This window comes from Stegodyphus dumicola, chromosome 5, assembly GCF_044657685.1.
Source record: "Stegodyphus dumicola isolate Sdum_Otavi_A_Nest chromosome 5, ASM4465768v1".
NCBI classification, from domain to species: domain Eukaryota; kingdom Metazoa; phylum Arthropoda; class Arachnida; order Araneae; family Eresidae; genus Stegodyphus; species Stegodyphus dumicola.
The window spans coordinates 18258051-18283940 of NC_140772.1; the positions used below are offsets into that span (position 1 = coordinate 18258051).

At 32.7% G+C, this 25890-nt stretch overlaps 1 protein-coding gene across 7 annotated transcripts in view; it reads left to right on the forward strand.

Annotated features, from left to right (window-relative positions):
* Nucleotides 1-25890, forward strand: part of LOC118189526 (uncharacterized) — a 1222747-nt gene that overhangs the window by 1175926 nt on the left and 20931 nt on the right. For 6 of the 7 annotated variants that reach the window (XM_085816469.1, XM_085816472.1, XM_085816475.1 and 3 more), the window contains 4 exons: nucleotides 14928-15155; nucleotides 20912-20986; nucleotides 22852-23019; nucleotides 24893-25207. In XM_085816469.1, coding sequence (XP_085672595.1) covers nucleotides 14928-15155; nucleotides 20912-20986; nucleotides 22852-23019; nucleotides 24893-25207 — 786 coding nt within the window. The remainder of the gene's footprint in view (nucleotides 1-14927; nucleotides 15156-20911; nucleotides 20987-22851; nucleotides 23020-24892; nucleotides 25208-25890) is intronic. The other variant, XM_085816470.1, reaches the window with a different exon arrangement.

The window sequence follows — 25890 nt, forward strand, 5'->3', positions numbered from 1 at the left end:
GATATGCGCGAAAAATCGTTTCGACATACAATTTAAAAAACTCGCATCAAATTTGAAAAAAGAAATCAAACTTTTTTTGCATGTTATATTGTTATGGAAAAATATGGTGTCAATAAATTTCAGTTCGTTAGCTTATCAGAAAGAATTTTAAAAAAAGGATACCAAACTTTGACTATAGCCACAAATGGCATGAATGAGCTTTTTAAAAGCTTATAAAAATGAAGTATTCTGTATTATAAGTCTTCCTCCATTTTTGTTTTAAATTTTTGGTTTGCTCCGTTTTTCATTGAATATGGAATAAATATAATTTTAGTTTTTGTTTCGTTGTACTCATATTTAGTTTCTGTCTGAACTATGCAGTTAGTTTCATTTTACGGTTAGTCCAGGATTAGTTACAATTGTAGCTTAAAGAAATTGAATGGATTAAACGAATCTACATCTTAATTTCATTTTCTGTTAAGACTGGAGTGCAAAGAGATATCTTCTCCTTTTGTAAGTTATTCTAATATTTATAACAATTGTTTAGCATTAAAGAAATTTAAAAAAAAAAAAGGTTTAAAGTTTTGAATTTTTTGTCGTGGAAGAATTGAGTAAACTATACGGGCTGAAATGACTGGTGTTAAGTTACAGAAGAAGTCGCTGATATTCGATTGTAACTAAATAAAGGCTTGCAATCAAAGACGACTTAATCCACACGCGGTCGAGTGAATATGAACACTAGTATTTCGATTCAGGCTCAAATTCCGGGTAATGGGCAACTACCTGAGTGCTTTCCTGTTTATTTTTTCCTGGGTGAGGCTAGCATGTGCCATTTCCTTTCGAAAGACCTTCAGTTCCCTCATTCATTAACCATTTTATTTACAGCTGAAGAACGAAAATATTATTGATAAATGTGGGATTTTAGCATTAGAGATGAATTTATCAGTAGAGCTTGAAAGAAACTAAAAGGGAAAATTAATAAACCAGATATTTAATAATCTGTATGAGTGATCTCATCTTTAGTGGAAATTTCTAAAACATGAATATTATTTTAAAAATTCCGTATAAACTAAAGGTTTGGGAACGCTGTGGTAATGAAATAGAAAGTGAAAAAAAAAAATATTAAAAATCTGATTGTGAGTGGTTTTGGTCCAAATGTCCAATAAAAAACACATTTTTGAGTAATAAGGGAGTCAGTTTTGAGTGAAACTGAGATATTTATTTTCAATCTGTTATGTGTGTATTGAAGGGCAAAATATCAAAATTTTAGATCTCTCAACTTGAATAAAATTTGCAAACCCGATGTGTAACAACATGTCTAAAACACTGAATTATTTCTTCATATATTTTAGGGTACGTTTGGTGAACCGTATTTCAAATAAAGGAAGGTCCTAAAGCCTGGACCTAGTCTGAAAAAGGCATTCATCTGCTGCGCTTCCCCCCCTCCCCCACTTTATTTAAAGTGGACGGGGGAAAATTTACGTACCAAAGAAGCTTTCCGTCTTGATTCCCTGTTTCCCAAAAATAGATCTGGTGGTCAGTCGGGGGGAAAATGCCTTAGGGGCCATTTTTACTACCCGGAGGCCGCATCACGTGATTCGCATCCTCCAATGAGGGAGAGGGGATTTAGAGGGCATCGGATGACTAACGTCACCCTGGCGATTTGCATCCGAGGCGCAACGTATGCAGAATGACCGCTCGTTTGATAAGAGGGTTGCCTTTTTTGGCCCCTTATCGTACTCTTCTTTTTTTTTTTTTTTTTCTTTGTCTGTATGTGTGCGGGGGAGGGGTCTGTGGGATGAATTTTAGAATGTACAACTGAAGTATGTCATTTGTATTTTAAAAATTAAGTCCATTTGTTATTTACTGTTACTTTTGAATCAGTCTGTATATACAATCACCATAGGCTTTAATAAAGGGAACCATTAAAAAGTAAAAAAAGAAAGGAAAACATCCATTCATTTCTAAAGAGATTTTTAAAAAATGTTCTTAAAGAGCTGCATTAGAATATGAAATAGCAGATGATTAGTTTCGCATTGTCTTAGTTCTTCTATCTTAGTAGCTACAGCTATTTCAGGCGGGCATGTCTGTATATTTTTAAAAAAAAATTTATATTAAAAATATATGTCTGTATATATTAAAAAATTTTTTTTGTAACCAAAAATACACAATAAGCACAACTCTGTCGAGGCCGAATTTCTCAAAATAGCTGGACACAACCGTTTTTTAACCAACGATCGCTTTTTCCAGCGCTGATTTCTGTGAATTTGCATACATGCTTTTATTTCTGGCGCACGCATCGGATTCCAGGATGTCGACATACTAAACATTTATGACGATTCAAACAACGTACCGCGCAAATATGTTTCTACATCGTAGTATAACTGCATTTCCACTATGCGTAGCTGTATTTTAGCACCACACGTCTCTCTTTCCGCATCGCACAAGCTGTTAGAAAAGTTTAAAAGAACACTACAGCTGACATCTTGAGATTCAGAGACTGAGTTTAGCTATTTCAGCGGTCCATTGGAAATGAATGTCAACCATTAAAACCTTTTTCGCGCTGAAATATTTTCGTATTTATTAAGGAAAGTTTGCATGAGAAAAAAATTATGTATAGCTTTCAAATTTCTCAAGTTGCTAAACGAAGTTTTTTTATTTAAGACTAGTAGCTTTTAACGGGCTGGCTGCATGGGCGTTTTCGTGGTTTTCCCCATGTGTAACGTGTATACGAGCCAGTTTCCCTTAGAAAGTCCTCCACGAAAGGCATCCCTCCCTTTAGGCAGATAGCCCTCGTGTGCTTTGCCATAATTAAATACACACACCACCGTACTAGCAGCTTCGCTGCCAGCCTTCGTCTGGCTTTTAAATGTACCGGAAAAATGGCTGAAGGGAACACCAAACGTTAAATTTAAAAACTGCTTAGAATTTTACTCTGCAGAACAACTTAATAAAAAAATTATTACGTATAACAAAATTACAATGAAATAAGCAATATCCTTTAATACAAATATTAATTATCCTAATAAATAAGTTAACCAACTTCCCTCTTTGCAAAATCTTAAGAACTGAAATGGTATAAAGGAGGTTAAGTAATTTGTTTCCTAAAAAAATCACTCAAAACTTAAAACTAAAAACAGTATCTTAAAAACAGTGAAATGAGCAATAAATAACATAAAAGAATACAAAAAACAAAAAATTCTGAAAAGCAAAGTATAATTAATGATATTTTATCTTATATTTTCAAGAGAAAAAAATTATAATGAAATAAGCTATATCTCTTAATACAAATATTAATTATCCCAATAAAAAATTAACCAACTCTTCGTTGAAGAACAAAAATCATGCAAAACTTTTCAATATCTTACAAACAGTGAAATAAGGAAAAAATAACACGAAAGAAACTAAAAAAACATAAAATTCCGTGCAGAATTTTACTCTGCAGAACAACTTTATCAAAAAACAATCAAGAAAAATGTATTATATATATATATATATGACAATGAAATATGCCAATCTCTTACAAACAGTGACATAAGAAATACGATGAAAAATTGTTGCCAAACCCATATTTCTAAAAGAATGAAACTATTCAAAATGATGCGATTTCATCAAAAATCTATCAACAACAATAAGACGGGAAAATTGTTGCCAAAATCACATTTTTAAAGATGTGAGATGTGAGAAGTGTACTCGAAAGCTTCATTTAAAAAATTCTTTAAAATTACAAAATATTATCATCATTTTTCCAAAATTCTTTTTGTAAAAGCAGTCGCAAGGATGAAAGTTTAAGGTGTCCAAATATCAAAGAAAGATAAAATGTACATTTTTAAAAATGAACTTTTTTAGAAAAAATCCCGTTGAAAAGGTGTTAAGTTCCCTTTGTTAAATAAATTCGTATTGAATCGATTTATTGAAACACAAAATTTATTTTAAGTTCGTAAAATATCTAAGTGCCTACGTTTCATGACGATGTGAAAATGGAGTGTGTAGAGTACAGTCTCGCTTTCCTATAGCCCATTATGTCTCAAAATGACGCGATTTTGTCACAAAACATAAAATAAAAAAAATTCGAATTCGAATTTCAAGTCTCTTCGAGGTGCACTGGCTCTTGTCTAGATGCACCTATGTACCAAATTTCGTAGCCGTGGGTCTATTAGCTTACGCGCAGCGCAAACAATAGGCACACACACACAGAGAGACAGACTCTTTCTTTTATTATATGTAGAGATTAGCTAACCGGCATTAGATCTGAAATCTTTTCTCTGGACCTGCCTGTGCAAGGGTTTGAAACACGAGAGAAGCATTATGCTATGCCATATAATTGTTTAGTTTGGTCGATATTTTCAAGCCTTTAATGTGCCAATATACACAGTGCGCCTACAAAGTTTTTGGACCAATTCTTTAACAAATTTCAACAGACCTGCCAATATGAACACCGACAGCATTTTTTATTACGACATCTCAACTCGCTTTGCTTACAATATCATCTATGGACAGACTCGGACATTACGGATGGAAATTTCTATGTAGTTTAACTTTATTTGCTTTGACCCAGTGAACATCCGCTGGCATGGGTGCGAAGGCTGAGCAAAGAATAGTAATAAAGTTTTGTTGTAAAGTTGGAAAAACAAGAAAATTTCCCCCAAAAATTATGATTAGAAATGAAACTTTTTTTTTTATTATTTATGATCCTATGGGCCTGGCCTCGAAACCCGGAGAAGGCATGACTGTAACTGTCTGTCCCTTCATAGGAGACAATGATGACCACCAGTTAGGTGCTTCCATAATAAAATCGCCACCACTTCCGGCCCTTGTAGTGCGCATGGCTAATGACTATTAAATAAAGCGCCCAGCCATTATAAAAAATAAACGCTTCTAAGTCTCAGTGAATTTAGTCGGAACGAAACTTGTTTTAGCTATCTAATTAATCAACCAGGTATGGAACTTCAAAACACATTTCCCTTGACAAGTTCTGTTGTGGAGCTCCAAACTAGGGAGATTAACCCATGCATTTTCACTTTCTTAATTTTTACTTTATGCATTAGGATTACTATATGTTTTAGTATATTAGAGTTTATTCGTGCTGTTTTCATGTATTACAAAAACTTGGTAGAATTCATGTCTTCTTACTGTATAAGGTATTTCTCCCACTTCCCTAGCGTGCCTTCGTGGTGTAACGGTAGAACACTGGGTCGGTGTTCCAGAGGTCCGTGGTTCGATTCTCGGCGAAGGCGGTTGCATATTTTTCATCTTTTCTGCTTCCAATTAACCTAATGACTCTACAATTGATGAGTTGGATACACATCTTGACTTTTATACTTCATTTAAATTTAGCAGTACTTCGCGGTAACTTCTAAATTTTGATGCAATCGTCCTTCCTTCTCGCCTCGTTGACTACTTTTTACCTGTCCTTACTCAACATATTTGACATCTACATGCTACTTCCTCTTTCTTAAAGTTAAATCTCACTTCAAAGATCAGTTAGTAGGTGAGCTTGCTTCAAAGCTTTTAAAAAGCACTGAAGACATTAAAAAAAATCGTAACCGGAGGTTTGAATTGCATTCCAAAAGACACCCTCTACGAAAGAATCAAGGTGCTATATGAGTATATCAGGTATTGCATAGAGTTACATATTGAAGTAAGAATGCTGTTTTCTTCAGCTTATAATTTTGTAAGAGCGTAGTCGTAAACTTTAAAAACGCACTCTTTGTTCAAAAATCACTTCGGTAGTATTTGAACTTATTTCTAGGCTAAGTAAAAATTGATCTGGTTTTTAATTTATTCCCGTGATTTTTTATTTTCTCCATTGATTTAAATAATATGAAAAGATATAACACAGTATAAAGCAAGACATTTTTTTCACAATTCTGAGAATGCTTACTCTTAATGTAGTAGAAATCAGAACAAGGTAATATGTGTGGTTTAATGACCTTCAAAAGTAAAAATTAATTTCATTATTTTATTTCTGTTAAAATAAATATAGGTCTGCTGTTTAGAAAAATAATAAGTAATTTCTTTCTCTAATTCTGTTGAAAATAAGATTTGAATGTAAACATTAGTTGAAAAGCATTTGCTTGATGTATATTTGTCCTGACTCTGTGAATTATTATTAGACATAATACATGTTCCTCTTTACTTCCTTGTACGAAGTAAAAAGGAAGTATTGTAATCGCGAAAAGTTTCAGGCAGCATATTTCAACGAAAATATCCATTTTGACCGTTATCGAATGCAATTTAACGATGTTTTTGCGTGATATCTGTACGTAAGGATAGAATAAAAGACTCGTTTCCTTCAAAAAAATTATAAAACTGCTTTAAAATTAATTCTGAAGAGAATTTTTCGTGGCGTCTGTACGAATGTATGTACGTACGTACGTTCGTGCGTACGTACGTATCTCGCATAACTCAAAAACGAGTAGCCTCAGAACGTTGAAATTTTGTATATAGAGGACTGCTATAACATGTGGATGTGCACCTCGTATTTTGGTTGCAATCGGCCGCACCAAAAGTATAGAAATATATTTATATATATATCCACTCTGTTACCCGGCTCAGTGATTTCAGTTTCTTTACTCTTATATGTTTGTAAATTGTACATTTTTTGCTTTAAAAATGATTGAATTATGTTGTTTTTATCTTCCGGTTAAGGTTTTTATGCCTTTAGTAAATCTGTGTGCAATATTTTTAGCATTATCAACAATTTTAAAGTTGTTTAAGTGCCGCTAAGCCTTTTTTTTTTTAACGGCGGCCATTGTTTACATTTGAAACAGCAGACTAGTGGATTTGTTGCCAATCTAGAGAAACTTAGCTTCGCAACAACAAAGATAACGCCTTCATTTATTATTGCCAATTAAATCATGCTTAATCCTTTCTGGAATTTATTCGAGGAAATAAGTGTTTAAGATTTACTTCGTAATTTTTAATACAGATATTTTGAGTTTTTATGTATTTTTGCCCTTGTCGCGAAGTGAGAACTGAATTAATTGAATGAGAAATACTCAATCGTCTGTGAAAAACTGTTTCTTTTTTGTTTTGTTTGCTTAATTTCTTTTATACATCATTCTAGCTTTATTATAGTATTTGAATAGAACATGTGGCAACGATTAGATAATTCTATTCTTTAAATGATATAAATTTTGTGCATTATGAGTTATAATATGAACGAAATATAATACTGTTAAGTGAATCTAGCGCCAGTGTCGCTATGGTAAACAAATACTAGAGTGAATTTTAAAGAATGCATTCATTCTATTGTGGTTTATGCGCTGTCGGTGAAGTAGATTTAATTCAATCCAATAAGTTTAAATGAAATGCAAGAAAAAATGCGCATAATTTAATATTCCGTACAAGGAAGTCATGTGGTGTACTCATGAGATTTATTAAGGTTAGGTTAAACAAATGTGGTGGTGTTATATAAATTCCCTTTCCACTCAAGCTTTAGTCGTATAGTATACGCAGGAACTGCGATCTGATATGTGATTTTTGATTCTTAAAAATAGTTATTTGTATTTGAATATTAAGTGTAATATTGTTTAAGCTATGCAGTTTTTGACGAAATATTATACGATAGCAAGAAAATAAAATTTCTTCGTACATGGTTAGCCTATAAAAGACGTTTATCCGATTTCTTTCATATATTCAAATGATTTCTAATTCAATAGTTAAATTTCTATTGTATGTGGGGGTGGATGTATAAAATACTAAATAATTCAATAAAATAATTACCATTAGTAAATTAATTGAATTAATGTTCAAAAGATCAATGAACAAAGTTAATAGTTAAATATATCAATAATTAAAACAAATTCAAGAAAATATAGTTATTTAAACTGTTTTTAAATTAAATATAAAAACGAAAAGTACAGAATTCGAAAAAAGAAATTAATATAAATGTCTAAGAGACAGGTTGTTTTGTCTGGTTAAAGTAGGCTTTGAAATGTGCACAGCGCTTTCAGACGATATATAGCAATAAAAGCTAATTGTCGAATTGCAGTGGATATTAATCGAAAAAATAACTATAAATGGAATAAAATTCACTAAGCCTGCCCTTGTTGTCCCTGTTAAAATAAAAAATATATTAACTTTTATGTTTCCAAAATATATGTGATTTGTCACAAAAAAATTTTTAAAAAAATTTCGAAACGTTCTATTGAACATTTAATTAATTACCAAATGTTTATGTAAAAATATTGTATTGCATAAATATAGATAATAGTATGAAAGTGAGTGATGTAGTAAAATAATCATATACTCTTCTTCAGCCTAGGAGGAACTGTAAAGCTTGATACTTCATTCAGGATTCCAAAGACGTTCCCCCCCCCCCAAAAAAAGGCAGAAACCTGCATTAGCAAAAGAAAAATCTTTTGTTTCACTTTGAATACTAACACTATTATACTTATTTGATTGTCACTGTAATAAAATGAGCTACTTGAAAACAAATCGAAATATTATATAATCTGGTGTGTCTGTTTTTCACCATCAGAAGCGGTTTCCATGGAATTGTTCTGTTGCTATTCATTACGAAGTCTTTTATTCTTTTTAAAACATGTATTGCTTCCTCTGTTTGGATTGGAAAAGTTTTATTATGTGAATGAAAAAATATCTCTGGTTGATTTATGTGGAACGTTTTCAAATTTGAAATATTCCTAGAAGTTACTAGGAAATGTTTTCCGTAATTAAATAGGACTGCTTTTGAAATTTGTTATTATCGATTTCGCCCTCACTAGAATATGAATTATAAATTCACTACTGGTATTTTTAATCCTTGGAAATAAACTTACTTAATGCGTACTGTATGTGTTAGTTACGTATACAAGTTACTTATTTAATACATAGTGCACCATATTTATGCTAAAGCGAAATAAACTAAAACAAAATTTTTAAACTGTGACCTCGTGGTGTAGATCATATGCCACATCCTTCTTTGCAATTCAGTGTCATAAAATGTGTCTCAGAACAAACTTGATTTACCATGAGGGCAAATTGGATATATACTCTGGGCCTCAATTTCAGGGGTCCTTACCAAACACATCTGCAATATTTAAAATATGTCAAACTTTAAGTATATTTTTTCAGTTCTATATTTTAGCATGCAAAACTTTATAAGGTATTTCTCCCACTTCCCTAGCGTGCCTTCGTGGTGTAACGGTAGCACGCTGGGCCGGTATTCCAGAGGTCCGTGGTTCGATTCCCGGCGAAGCCGGTTGATATTTTTTCATCTTTTCTGGCTTCCAAAAAATCCTAATGACTCTACAAGTGGCGCCCGAACTAAAAGGGTTGTGGATGATGATTCTCCACACTCAGGATTTGGCGACTAGGTTCCCTAAAACCCTAGTCGCCCTTTAAAAAGGGGAGTATATAAGGTATTTCTCCCACTTCCCTAGCGTGCCTTCGTGGTGTAACGGTAGCACGCTGGGCCGGTATTCCAGAGGTCCGTGGTTCGATTCCCGGCGAAGGCGGTTGCTATTTTTCATCTTTTCTGCTTCTAATTAACCTAATGACTCTACAACTTGAAGGAAGAATAAATATAAAGTTTAATATTTTAGCATCTTTTCTTCTTTTTGCTTCTTTTAATGTCCTTTTTTTAAAAATCAGGCATTTGACAATTGCCTTTCACTCCGATTGGCCATCGATGTCGCCCCCCCCATGTACAAACAATGCTAGCATGTGTTACTAATTCTTAAACTGATAAGTATCTTAATTATGTCACTTAAACAATTAAGGTTTGTAATAAAATCAGGTAGAATGTTTTAGGATCTTTTTTTCCCAGTTTCCTGCTGTCTCCATCCTCCCCCTCAAAAAACCCACCGAGTTTTAAAAAGTGTGATTTTATATTTTATACAATACACAATAAACTGAAATTATGAAAGCAAAACATACCGAAAGTTTAAATGTACTGTTTCCTTAAATATCTTTAAATGGAAAAACAGTAAACCATTTAGTTATTTTGAAAAATAATTTATATTACAATTTAATATAATACAATATATATTACAATTTATATAATACAATATATATTACAATTTATATAATTTATAATGTACAAACAATGCTAGCATGTGTTACTAATTCTTAAACTGATAAGTATCTTAATTATGTCACTTAAACAATCAAGGTTTGTAATAAAATCAGGTAGAATGTTTTAGGATTATTTTTCCCGGTTTCCTGGTGTCTCCATCCTCCCCCTCCCCCGAAAAAAACCCACAGAGTTTAAAAAAGTGTGATTTTATATTTTATACAATACACCGTAAACTGAAATTATGAAAGCAAAACATACCGAAAGTTTAAATGTACTGTTTCCTTAAATATCTTTAAATGGAAAAACAGTAAACTATTAAGTTATTTTGAAAAATAATTTATATATTTGCCAACAGTGATGCGTTTTATATTGAAAAGAAATGTAAGAGAGAGCGCCTTCATAAGGGATTTTTTCCTGGTCTCTATTTCTGTAAATCAAATCCTATGTCAAAATAAAATATGCGGCAATTAAAATTTAGCATCATATATGGTCTGTAAGTCCAGGTCAGTGATATCCTGTCTTTTCTCAACTCAGTCCTGACAATTTTATGCCCAACTAAGCCTAGTTGGAACAGCGGTCAAGCGGTTAAGAACTGCTAAATATTCGTAACTCGTCTTGGATTCGAACCGGTGAACGGGCTGGTTGGAAAGTTGATTTTGTGTAGCGTGAATATGAACAAGTTCACCTTAGAAAGCCCTCCTGGAAGACATACATTCCCTTATGCAGATTCCCCCTTTCGTGTACTTTGCCATAATCAAATGATCATTCAAGTAATCAGCCGAGACTGAAAATCACTCACTGTCGTCCCATTTCTCCCACGCAGAAACATAAACAAGGGTGAGTTTGTGACTTTCCATCCGTGGTTTTTTATTCAAAAGAATATCGTGAATTAGTTTAATTTCGCATATAGTCTTTCCTAATCAAATTTTGATTATCAATCAAAATTTCAAAATTTCCTAATCAAATTTTGATTATCAATCAGTATAGCAATAAGCTAATAATTTTTTTAATCCATTTTTTTTCATTTATTTGATTATTGCTGTAAAACGATACGTGTAAAACGGGTGATGCAAAATATCCTATACATCTTTTGAGAGCTATATCCTCTTTCTTTCATGAAAAAGAGGGCAAAATTACAATTTGAGGAGATACTTCCAAACTTGGGCTTAGTTGGAAATAAACTTACTGAATTCTTTCCTCTGACTGTGGGAATAAAACTCTGGTATTTGCAGTTAAGTTTTATCTATCGTCTCTCCCCAAACAAATAAATTTTTAAATAATCATATTAGAATTTCGAAATAGAACACAAAATCTCCAATAATTGACCAAATACCTTAAAATCAATTAAATCGCGGTATATATAGAAACAAGTCTTATAATCTTTAAAGGGAATACAACCAGTATGAGTTACATTTGTTCCAAAACGTTTACTTATTTTGACAAATATGACGTCCTAGTTGTGCATCTAGAACAATCAAAGCCAAATTTTTAACGCTCTAGTTCTATGGCACAAAGAGAAGATCACACCGAAAACGTTTAAAATACTAATCCAAATTAGTTAATTATGATATGCGGTTTCAGAAAGCGTCTTAATTTCCTAATCGATCTCAGTTTTTCAAAAATTGTTGCCAATGGAGTCAGAAATTTCATTTTTGGTAGTCTTACCTTGTTGAACAGAGATCATCACAACGTTGTACTGTAGGGGAATAGTTGCATCCTCAGTTGGCTGTTAACACTTGGCGACATGTGGTCGTCTTAAAGGCAGCCAAGTGCAACCCTATTTTGATGGCGGTTCACTTCCCAATGCTGTGCCGTGGGCGACGAAGCTCTACTTACACCCTGATAAGGAAGAAGAGATGTCGATAGCGGACGCTTAAATTGGGTTTCATGACCCTCATCTCCTTTTACATTATTCCTCTTGCTCCCCCTTTTCCCTCGGCATGTGTTGCCATGCACAAAATTCTGCCCTCGCAGGTAATTTATGGGCCCATAGCTTAATTCCTGCTCTCCATTTATAAATTTATTGCTCAGAGCGTTAATACTCTCTTGCTGCATGTATATATAGAAATAAAGATATTATCACGAGAAAAATGTTTTAAAAGTATTTTTTTCTGCCTTATGGAGAGCAAATTAAAAGAATCTTTTATATAGCAACAAAGTGAAAAGCTCAAAAACTTGTAGTTTACAAACAGGTTCGAGAAAATGATTGAAGAAATGAGGATTTTATTTATTCTTGTAGTCATTGTTACACACTAAGCATTATCAAAATCAACCACTTTCCTGATTCGAATCCAATCTGAGTTTTTTTTAATAATTAAATAGGTTCGAGAAAATTGAAGAAATAAGTTTTTTAATATGCTTGTAGTCATTATCATACACTAAACGTTGTCAAAATCAACCGCTTTCCTGATTCGAATTCAGGATGAATTTTTTGAATAATTAAATAGGTTCGAGAAAATCGAAGAAATAAGATTTTTAATATGCTTGTAGTCATTATCATACACTAAACGTTGTCAAAATAAACCACTTTCCTGATTCGAATCCAGTCTGAGGTTTTTTTAATAATTAAATAGGTTTGAGAAAATCGAAGAAATAAGGATTTTAATGTGCTTGTAGTCATTATCATACACTAAACGTTGTCAAAATCAACCACTTTCCTGATTCGAATCCAGTATGAGGTTTTGTTAATAATTAATTGGGTTTGAGAAAATCGAAGAAATAAGGATTTTACTATGCTTTTAGTCATTATCATACACTAAACGTTGTCAAAATCAATTTTTTTTATAATTAATTTTGCAACTGATATAAAATTATGAGTAAAAATTAAGCAAACACAACAATATTTTTAAATTCATTATCGGAACTGGAAGTTCCCGTCTGATTGTAACTTGATACTTTCTGAAAAATCAGGTAATAAACCCTCCTCTGTGTACATTCCTTTTTATGCTTTTAACCAATGATGAAATCATTTCATCTACATTTCATTTTCTTCATTCTGTACCTATCAGATATTATTTAGGTTTTAGAATTTATTTAAAGTTCCATGTATATGAAAATGTCGCCGCATTCATATTTCTCTAAAGATTTTCGTCAGTTCCTATATTATTTCACCTAACTGGAGGACAAGAGCCAAGCTACGATGTACTAGAAGTTCGGACCAGTCTTACCTACTTGACGTTTTCGTGTTTTGCCTCATGCGTTTCGCTATTTTTCTCTGCCACTTGAAAAAAAAAATTCACGAAGGTCTTCAGAAATAGATGGTTAAAGAATGATTTACCACAACTAAATAATACAATATTACACCTGCCTACCTTCTGCATAATTTATGCATTTTCCCATGAAGTAATTTATTTTGGGTTATTATGAAATTATGAAAGCAGGGAACTTGATGATAATGGGTAAACTTTTGCCTTTTGTTTATTGCTTGTATAATATTATATTTAGTTTCAACTAGGAGTTTATTGTGTATTCTTTAACTGTGTTTTCATTCTCTCTTCTTTTCTTGTAAGTGTTCACCAGAGTCGAGCGATCGCTGAACCCTTTTAGTTTCGACCTGGATTCGAATCCAGTCGAAGCTGACTGCATAGTTTTCCCTATGTGTAAAGTGTATACGAGCCAGTTTCTTTTAGAAAGTCCTCCACGAAGGCATGCTTTCCCTTAGGAAAATACCTTATACCAAAATCATACTTAATCCTTTCTGGAATTTTTTCGAGGAAATAAGCGTTTAAGATTTACTTCGTAATTTTTAATACAGATTTTTTGAGTTTTTATGTATTTTTGCCTTGTCGCGAAGTGAAAACTGAATTAATTGAATGAGAAATACTCAATAGTGTGTGAAAAACTGTGTCTTTTTTGTTTTGTTTGCTTAATTTCTTTTATACATAGTTCTAGCTTTATTATAGTATTTGAATAGAACATATGGCAACGATTAGATAATTCTTTAAATGATATAAATTTTGTGCATTCTGAGTTATAATATGAATGAAATATGTTAAGTCAACCTACCACCAGAGTGTCGCTATGGTAAACAAAGTGAATTTTAAAGAATGAATTTATTTTATTGTGGTTTATGCGCTGTCGGCGAAGTAGGTTTAATTTAATCTAATAAGTTGAAATAAAATGCAAGGAAAAAATGCGTATAATTTAATATTCCGTACAAGGAAGTCATGTGGTGTACACATCAGATTTTTTAATAGTTGACATCAACTATCCTTTTTAAAATTACCGGAAAAAGTTGCCATTCAGTTTTCACTTGTTACTAACATTTCTTTCCGTATTTTCGCAAAAAGGTATCCGTAGAAATACGTACAGAATAAAAATACGTACAAAAAGTACTTCATTTGTCAAAACACGGGAGTATTAAGAGAATTTTTGGGGGGGGTAAAAGTTTTATGTGAAAAGACAGACTGAAGTTAATATTAATCTGTTCAAATATATTGTAGAGACATTAGGATTTTTGGAAGTCGGAGAGATGAAAAATTAGCAATGGCTTTCGCCGATAATAGAACCACGGACTTTTGAAATACCGGCTGAGTGTGCTGACCACTACACAACGAAGGCACGCTAGGAGGGCGAGAGAAATACTTTATAATATAAGATTAATCTATAGATAAAAGAGATCCAGCTTACTACAATAATGTTATAAATTTTATTAATAATTCTTTTTATATATTGCGTACTCTTTATCTTCTGTTTACTTTTTTTCCTTCATATCTTCAAAAATTTTAATGGTTTATGTGACATTTGCCAATCTGCTTTAATTGTGCCAAGAGATCCATTTATCTGTAACATTTTGTTATTCTGTCTGCTATTGGAAACTTCGGATGGCACTCTAAAATTAGTCCTGTGCTGTACTTTCTCCAGTGCTATTTTTATCATGTAACTTATTAATAAAATTATTTATTTATTTATTTAATTCTCATTTTAGGCAATGGATGAAGACGATGAAGAGGACAACGATGAGCCTATCGACGCTACCATGTCCTCAGCGGCCAGCCGGGCCACTACCAACGGTCAGTCGTTATCGGTTTCTCGGACCGCTGGACAAACCCCGCACAACAATTGCCATCCGAACTCTAGCAGCTCCTTATCATCGCAGCAGACGGCCATCTCTACGACGCTAGCTGCCGCAGCGGCCGCTGGTCAGCTGTCCCAAGTACGAAGTTCTGTCTTTTTAATTTTCTGCATTTAAATGTAACATATATATGATTTGCGATCTTTCGGAAGGATGATAGGCCTTAAAAAAACTAATTTATTTCTAAAACAAACGAGTGAAATCGGAAATCTGTTCGGATAAAAGTCGGATGTTGAAAATTCGGGAAATTTCCCCAGGCACTGTCCGTCTTGTTGCCTGGTATCGATTGTTTAAAAAGGAATGAAACATTAATCATTGCAAGACTCGTGCAACAAAGAGAAATAAGCCCATCGGAAGAAAAAGATTTAATGACACTAAACATAAATAAATAAACAAATTCGAAAAGTAAAGTTATAGTAAACGTATTAAACTCATATCGCCTCAGCCCTGTGATCAATAGCTTGCCCCATATTCATAACTGTTGGATCTAAGTCTTTATTCCATAACATAAAAATTGTTAGTTTTAATGTCCTACCACGTCGATGATTTCATAACGGCGCCGACACCTTCAGCGACTATTTACTTAGATATTCACACGCGCATCCTGGCATTTTTTATGAAGATTGCATTCATTGTAATGTAAACTGAACTTCATAAGGGGGCATTTGTAATATAAACTTAACTTCAAATGAGTGCCGGTTGTTCCTCGTGTTTTTCCGAACAATAGCTAACTTGCAAAAAGGTGCCGGCACTTTATCCCTGCAAATTTTTGCAAGTTTGACCGTTCGGGTCCGTCCTATCCGTCCGTGGTTCGGATAATCGACCTTCTTATTTTAGAAAGATAAATATTTATTCTCGGATATAATATCATTTATTTAAGTAAATGAAAGTTTTTAATTGTTGTTCCAAAAAAATAAACGTATTATATCAGCATTATATTTTTCTGCAAACTGAGCAGGAAGTAGTTATATATAACTTGATTCTTTCGCAGTTATTATTCACTGCTGACATGCTTGCTATTTTACCTTTATAAGCACTTGGTAATTGTTAATAGGACTTTAATTAAAAACTGAATTCTTTTGCATTTAGCTAAATTATTTAGGAATAATATGATTAAAAAATCAGTTCCCTTCGTTCAAATACAAAGGCTGAAAATAAACTAAATGAACAAGTCTAGAACAGGAGAAATAGAAGCAGAATAGAAATAGTGATTATGATAAATCTCAGAGATCCAAGAAATAAATAATGCTAAAAAAGATCTGTCGCATTATTTAAAGAATTTCGCTTATCATGTATAATCCGAATATTCACGGACATTTCTTCAGAGCAAACTTCAATGAGTAAGCACAACTGATACTTCTAGTACAAACTTTTCTGTAAATAGAATATGTTTCCTTTTCGATTAAAAATACAGTCAACTGCGATTAACTGGGGTTATACCGAAGGCGATATCCACAGTTATCTCAAAATTATGGTTCATCCGAGGGCAGATATAAAGCACTGCAAAGAGGATACACGCCTTATTATAATTAGCAGAAAACAGTGCTATCAGTTTGTCTTATACTGTCAAATAATTCAGTCTATTGGGTTAATAAGAAAATAATTTTGGTTTGCGCAAATAGATAGCGTTATGTTAGCTTTGTTATTCTTCTGTCAATTTTATAATTTATCTTCTTTTGAGAAATGGCAACTGGGACTTTGAAGTTGCTATAGAAATAAATTCTATGTTTGTTTACAATTGTTGGTTGACAGTTACTTTTAACGTGAGGGGCAAAAATAAACATTTTCGTGAAGGCAAGAAAGTGACCAAAGCACACAAAGAGGTATGTGCAGTTTATGGTGTTCATCGCTCAACAGAACACATGTGCCAGAATTGATTTTAAAAACTTCTTTTTGGAGATTTTTTACTTGAAGAAGACCAGCGTTCTGGTCGACTTTGAGTTGATGATGACAAAGTTAAATAATTTAATCAAATCGTCATATAACTGTAGGAACGATTGTAAAAAGATAAAAAGTATCACAAACAATAACTGGAAACCACATAAGATGTCTTGGACATTTTATGTGGTGCTCGATATTTGGATTCTGCATGAATTGAAAGAAATTCACTTAACACTGCGAAACGCATTTAAACATAGTACAGTCGACCCATTTTTAAAACGAATTATCACTGGTGATGAAACATTCATTGTCTGCAATAACATTCATTGAAAAAGATCATAGTCCAGGCATGGTGAGCCATATCGAAATTTAAAGGCATCAGAAAAACATCATGCTGTCAATTTGATGGTGTTACAAAGGTGTTGTGTATTTTGAGTTGCTTCCAAGAAACCAAACGATTAACTCATATGTTTACTGGCAACGACTTATGCAACTGGTGGAAGAAATGAAAGAGTAAAGGCCAGAATTAATAAGTCGCAAAGGAATCGGTTTTCCCCACGACAATGCGAGGACTCACACATATTTAGTAGCACTCACGAAATTATTGGAGCTTGTTTGGGAAGTGATGTCTCATCCTTCATATAGCCCCGACCTTGCACCATCGGATTATAATTTATTTCAAAGTCTACGGAACGTCTTAAATGGTAAAACTTTCAGTAATAGCGACGACCTCAAATCACACTTGGTTGCGTTTCCTACTGATAAAGACCGGAAGTTCTATAGGCGCGAAATTGTGAAGTTACCAGAAAGATGGCAAAAGGTCATCGAAAATGGAAGATATTTGACTGAATAAAGTTCATTTTTTGTATAGAAAAAAAATAAGTTTTACTTCACACTAAAAAAAAAAAAAAAAAAAAAAAAAATTTAAAAAAAAAATTGACTTTTTTACCAACCCGCTAGATTAATCGTTTTGTTACGTAAACTAAATATGTATTCGAATCAGATGTAATGTATTGTAAACAACGGAAGAATAGGCATAATTAAAAATGAGGAAATGAAATTATAAATAGAATAATATTTGCAAAAGAACTTAAAAACAAAAGTCTCACTGAGCGAAAACTCGATTAAAAAATAGGTTAGAATATTCGACTTATTTTCGCGATTGAGAAATTCATTTTTGATATGTTTGCCTATTCCGGATTACATGGAGTTAAATTACATAATCCTGTGGGTAAGAACAGCGAGCAATAATAATAATAATAGTGATAATAATAACGTACAATTGTGGACATAGACAACTCCCAAAAAACTGTGGCAATATCTGCTGTCGCTGTGGGTATCCAACGCATTTTTTATTCGCACATTTTATTTTTTATTTTTTATATATTCCATAGAGAGTTTTTTGCTTATTCTGATTGTTCGGAAATAGTCATTTTCCAAACGTTTCGCAATAAACTTTATTTTTTTAGACATGGGTTAATTAATATGCAGCGCATTTTCAATTACGAATCAAAGAAGTTCTTTAACTGATTGGATCCGTAAAATCGTAAAAGCAGATCTATCTGCATGTTAAAAGCATTCAAATTTCTTGAAACGCTCCAGTTTTTATCCTTTATAAACTCCAGCTAAATTATATCTATTTGTTAAGTAGCAAGAGATACAAATACTTAAACGTACAGGATGTAGTGATCGTTTTTAAATGTTCAATTAAATTTATTCATAGCTGTAAGCGCACTTATCAGCTTAATAATTTTCAAATAAATGTATTAACATTTCTCATTATAATTGCAGAGCAAATAATAAGAATAACTTAAAGGAGGATGTTATATTTTCGACAATCTTTCTTCATTAAATTTTACATCTCCTCTCCAAAAGTTAGCGAACTATATTATAAACTGCATTAGTTGACAAAAACGTGTGTAATGCGCTTTTCCTGGCTGATGTGGAACCTGCTGAAAAGCAACATTTACAGTACGTTTTACCTTTGCTTTTTTACTTTTTTATACTAACAGAAATGAATAGGAAGTAAATTCATGCTGATTAAAGTTGTATAACTTTATAGATCTTTTTTTTTTTTTTTTTTTTTTTTTTAATTTAAAGTATATCAATCTTCTTTCAAAGTTAGCTGTCGATTTTCGACGTAAATGTAAGTCAAAGTTTACGAAGAAAGTTTATTTTTGCCTAATACTTGAGCGAGAGTTATTTTTTTTTTATTACAATCAATATCAAAATTTAAACAAATATTTTTTCTTGTCTTAATTATTTGAAAGTATTGTTGTCTTTGTTTAGAAATCAATTTTAGAACACTCAAAATCAGATTATTCAGCGCCCTCAGTATTCGTAATTCAGGTAGAAAGCAGTAATTTCTCTACATACTAGTGACGCAGTAGTTTAGGTTCTGTAGAATAACTTAAAGGAGGATGCATTAATTTTGTCTAAACTGTAAATATGATTTTATTCCAATTCGGAATTTTAATTACCTTCATAAAATTAATGCATGATCATTCAAATATACTTTTTTATTTGATGCACTGGTTTTAAAACACAATATGTAATAAAATTTACCGGTTATTAAATTTCATGATTTTAATACAACTATGCATAACTTATTTGTATTGTAAACAAAGTCTCTAACGTCCGCGCACTGAATTCTGCGAAAATGCACTGCTCCCCCCGTTCCCACTTACGAAGCCATTGCAGGAGAACCCTTCTCAAAATATTCATATGATTCGAATGCACCTCGTAAGGTAATTTCCTGCACTGGATTGATAGAGAATACAGAAAAAATTAGAGACGTCATTGAACATGATGCATTGTACACTGCGGGAGAAAAAAAGTACAGTTCTATATCTCCCGTTCTACCTCGCCGATTGACGAAATTTAAATTGGGTTTTTCATGTCTCGAAAGAGCGACTTAGGATATATATTAGATTTATATATAGCTATTGTTCTAACAGAGATCTTTTTCCATATTTTGATTGTACGACTCAAATTATGCCTAAATATTAAATTTTGTAATTTTCGGTGAGAAATTTAAAAGTTTATCTTGGCCAATTTTTTTCGGTTTGCGCCATTCACTTGATGGAATTCTTAATTTATAACCTACTTAAGTAAACCTATTTACGTTAATTTTTTAAATTCTTTCATTGATGCACGAGAGGAAAAATGGTCCATCGTTCATTCTTTCAAACAATTTTAGCAAATTGCGTAAACGGCATTTTCGTTACTATCGCTTGTATTGTTTAAATACACCGAATTCCAAAACGCGCCAAAATGTAAATTCACGTATACATAAGATATTTTGAATAAAAATCTCTAATTTTTTGCAGGTATGCTTAGAAGTACATCTACTTTAAGACGAGATTAAAATTTTTATAGGTTGTAACGCAAATATTGTTTCGAAAAATTTATAAAAAATATTTTAAAATACAAATTTTTAAAATAAATAATAAAAAAATGTGCGAATTATATTTGGAATAAGCCTAAATTTCAAATTTTGGAAGAAGAAATCAAGTAAATTTAATAAAAAAAAAGAGAGATTAATAAATATGTATCAAATTCAATTAACATTGAGGAGAGAAAATTTTGAGAGCTGATTTTTTAAAAACTATTCGTGCTATTTTTACAAAACTTAGCAGTTTGGTATAATTTGAATCGTAGAATCGAAATATGGAAAAAAATTGGCATGTCATTTCAGAAAACGTGCGATTTTGCGTCAAAATACCTATATTAAAACAGTGCTGTGTATAAATTTAATACATATCCTAAGTCGCTCTTTCGGGACAGGAAAAACGCAAGTTGAATTTCGTCAATCCGCCCAGTAGAACGGGAGATATAGAACTGTCCCATTTTTTTCCCGCAGTATACATTGAATTGAAACTATATTGTCGGGAAATTTCCCAAATAATTAATTTAAAATCTCTTGTCTTAATATTTACATTTTTTTTTTTTTTTAGTTGTTAGCGGGAGCCCAAGGACAGCAGCAAATGCTCATGCAAGCAGGTCTTGCGCAACTTCAGCAAATAGGAAAGGTAATTTTAATCTCCATTGATACTGTTTCTAAATCTCTGTTCGCTGCTTAACCCTTTGCGGCACAGTGTGTCCGCTCTGGACACACCTAAAAATTTCCTTCTGTACGCACAGAAAAATTGAATGAAAAAGGATTTATAGGTTACTCTGAACCTTCTTTATTTATAGTAGATGGCAGCTCAACACAAAACAGTCCATATATTTTAGCCTTGTTTAGTTTTCTAAAACCCTCATTTTTCAAAGATATCTTCCAGATTTTTTTAGGGCATAAAAGGAATTGTTTGAAAAGAAATTTGTATGTTATTTTTTGGGTGTATGCTAATTATTCTATATTAGTTTTAAATTTTTACCTTGAAATCTTGCCTAAAATCAAACGGCGAACCCTAGGTATGCCCAGACCGGGCTTACCGATCATCTAGGACAACTGAGAGTCTGTATGCTTTGTTTCTCCGCATCTCGTTGATCAGTTCATTGACAACAGTGCTCGTTTCAGCACTCTTTTCGAAGCTCTATTCAGTCAGTGTGCCACTTTGGGCACATCCACAGAATTAAAACGATAAGTGCTATCTTCACAAAATGTTACACGTGTACTCCTCTAGGCCTAATTAGACTGCCTACCTTTTTTTTTTAAATCAAAACTCTGACTTTAAAAGGTAATTTTCACACATGAATGCGAGTTTGGATTGACCTTGATACTAAAGGACAAAATTAAAATATCTTTTCATTCAAAGATAAAAATACAAAATAGATGACTCTCACTGCATATTTCTTAAAAACAAAGCAACTTTATTTGTAATAAAAAGTATAAAACTAGATATAAGATTCTAGTTTTAGAAGTTAATCTTTCAATTAAATGTAATAAAAAGAGAGAGAAGAAGAAGAAGAAGGAGTAACATCTTCTCCATTCATCATTCAGGAGTGACTGTAATATGATATACATACTTCGGTTGTTTCTATGACTAACAAATATGATCTTGCAATTTTATATTGCATATATTAAAACTGAGTAAGTTACATACATAAAATACACATGAAAACTGTGTAGCATCTGTATTTGTTATACATATATATTTCATAATTTTCGAAAGAAAAACTGATGTTCACTGTTGGAAAGAGGTTTTGAGTATCATATTTTCCATCTAAATGTTTATAAAAGGTTATCATTTATCATTTTAATGTAAAATAATTATCTAAATAATAATAAAAATTGATTTTATCAGAAAATTAGGCTGTTTCTTTCTAAAGAATAGATGTAAAAGATAAGAACATTTATTACGTACATTTTTTAATTTTCATGGTAAATTTTATCATTTTAATACAAAATAACTTCTAAATGATAAAAAGGGCCATTTTGATTTTATAAGAAAAATTATGTTTTGCTCTTATTGAAAGATATCGGAATATCGTATTTTCCATGCAAATGTTTAAAATTGTATATCTTTCTGTTATAAAATAATTGTCTAAATGATAAGAAATAGTCATTTTACATTTTTTTTAATTTTTTATTTATTTATTTCGATTTCAAACACAGTTTAGGAAATGAAGGTTTATCTAAGTAATGTGAAAATTTACAAGTCATATCTTTATTCTATAAAAAATTGTGTAATTGTTATTAATGTTATTCCTTTTGACTGCATAAAATTTTTAAAACTTGTTTGAATTCTAATATTTAAGCTAACATTTTATGTTAGTAATGTTTTGTGAATTTGAAGTAATATTAATTATATTTAGAGACAAAAATGCATCTGAAATAGAAATTTTATCAAGTGTGTGGCAGTACTAAAACTATACTACAGTTTACTATATTAGGATTAATTATTACTGTTAGTTTATTGCATCATTACTTAACTGCTTTCTTTCCTTTCAGTTACCAGTAAATTCAGGTCTTGCTGGTTTGCAATTGAGTCCTCAAGACATTCAGCAACTACAACAACAAATTCAACAGCACAGTTTGCAGAGTATGCAGCCTTTTGTATTTCTGCAACCTGGACAAATGCCAGCCAACATGCAGGCACTTCTTCTACAAAATCAGGTGGCACTGCATTGATCCTCTTTTATTAAACTAGTCAGTGAAATTCATAACTGATAGATCAACTCTGAAAGTTACTTTAAATGGATTTTTAAATATTATTAAAATATACAGGGGTTGGACAAAAATATGGAAACACCTTTAAAAAAACATGTTTCTGTGCTTAATATGGTGTAGGAAACCCATTGGCATCCCAAACAGCTTGCAGTCTTCTCGGAATGGATAAATACAGTTCCTGTATGTTTGCCAAGGGAATATTATACCATTCTTCCTGCAAAATGGTGGCAAGTTCAGATAACGATGTTGGCAGTGGATAACGAGAACGCACTTTCCGTTCCAATGTAGACCACAAAGGTTCGATAATATTCAGGTCTGTTGACTGTGGTGGCCAGGGGAGATGGGACAACTCATCCTTGTGCTCAGAAAACCAGTCCTGGACAATGTGAGCTGTGTGAACAGGGGCTTTGTCGTCTTGGAAGACACTACACCATCGGGGAACAAAGTTTGTACCATGGAATGAACTTGATTGGCCAAAATGTTCACATAAGTCTTGGCAGTCATGCGCCCTGACACAGTTATCATGGGGCTACCAGAGAACAATGATATGGCTGCCCAAACCATAACAGAACCCCCTCCATGTTTCACTCTTGGCAACAAGCAGTCTGTATTATAGGCTTGAGATGGCGTTCTCCAGACGTAAACTCGGCCAGAAGTGGGAAACAATGTGAAAGAAGACTTGTCAGACCATATTACTCGCTTCCACTGCTCTATAGTCCAGGCTTTATGACTTAAACACCACCTTTTCCTGTTACGGGCATTAGCATCACTGATGAGTGGCTTCTCAATTGCAGCACGGCCAGGAATTCCCTGTTTATGAAGCTCCCTTCTAATTGTTTTGGTACTCATAGGGTTCGGTAACACAACATTCATTTCAGCAGTAACTTTTGCAGCTGTGGTCTTCTTATTTTTCGTCGCAATTGCCCTTAATGATCGTCTGTCACGATCACTCGGGACACACTTTCGTCCGCGCTGTGATTTAGCAGATGATGTTTTTCCGCTTTTCAAATATGCGGAATAAATCTTCGATACAGTACCTCTTGAAACACTAAACACCTCGGCTACCTTGCTTACGGAAGCACCTACCATACGTGCTCCAACAATTTGCCCACGTTCGAAGTCTGTTAACTCTGACATAATGCAATGCCAACCTCACATAACAGTACTCCGACAACACCTGAACTGCATATTTACGAAGTTGTATAGGTGGCGTCAGTAGTCAAAAATGCTAGCGCCACCTACATATTTCATTAAAATCAATCTTTCTTTTCAAACATGCATTTCACAAGGTGTTTCCATATTTTTGTCCATCCACTGTAATTTTCATGTAAATTTGCATTAAATTATTTTATTATTAAAATAACTAAAAACATTTTAGTATTTCTTCCCGGGAATTTTATCATTATGTATTTGTTTTAAGTTTCATGTCAGTTATGTTTATGAAATAATTTCTATACTTATAAAACCTGGTAGTAGATCAGCAGTTTTATTTTGAAATTGAAATCTAATCTTTAAATAGGAAATTTCTTTTTAATTTTTTCTGTATCTCCCATACTGTAAAATTTCAGCGTTTTTATTTTACACCTATTTTTATTTTATTTTCAGAAAGTATTTTTAGACTTTAATAAAGTATTTAAAAATTTATTTACACTTAAAGTCTTAAAGTGTCCAGTCTTCTGAAGACACTTAAAGTGTCCAGTTTTCTGAAATAATATTAAAAAATATGTATGATATCTGAAATGTACGTTTTGTTAAATGATAAATGGTAGTTATTTTAAATAGCAATTATATACAATATCTTTTCTACACTTCGGCATTACAGGGCCTTCTGCAGCAAGGTATGCTTCAACAAAGTCTTCAGAATCTACAACTTCAAGCCAGCCAAGCGGCTGTGTCATTACCTCAGGGAGTGTTGTCTTCTCAGGCAGCAGCAACTGTGGCTGCTGCTGCAGCAGCCCAGCAGCAGTTTCACCAACAGATGCAGCAGCAGTCGCAACAACATCAACAAACACAGTCTCAGTCACAACTACGACCTCAAGCGCCTCCACAACCTCCACCACCCCCTTTGCCTCCTTCTTCTCTTCAGCCATCTCAGCCAGTAATTATTACTCAGGCTCAAATGCCATCAGCACAGAAGGTAACACTTCATACTTTCCTAAGTTATCTTAAAAATATATTTCAATGTAGTTAATTAATAAAATATCCTCATGTAAGTACTACGTCTGCAGAAAATACAGTAAGACCCCGCTTAACGCGGGGGATACGTTCCATCAAAGTGGAGCGTAATGCGAAACAGCGCTAAACGAGGCTATCTTAACATGTAAATAATGGGGTTAGGGGAAGATGGCTAGGAAATCGGTTAGGTATTAAATTTAATATTTTTTTCTAATAAAAATGAAACCAAACATTTATTTCTTACAAAAATAAAAACAATATAAACGAATATACTTATAAAAACATAAAATTCTCAGTCAGATCATTCAGTCTATTCTGTATTTCCAATTTTCTGCCTTTTTGTCAAGAAGGCATTATGATAGATTAGCTGAATGGCATATTGCGTTCAATTTCGTCGTCAATCCATATAGACAGTAGTTTTTCCATTTTCTCTATAATGTTATTTCTAGAACGGGTAATTCTAGTTGCAGAGCTTGACGCAGTTGCCGATGGCAGTATTTTTTCTTTATTCTTAAGAATTGTTCTTATTGTTGAAGTTGCCAAATTCAATGCAGCACTAATTTGAGATTGACGTTCACCAGAATCTAATCTTCTAATCACTTGCATTTTAATTTCCAGTGAAATGCTTTTTCTGGTTGCTTTCTT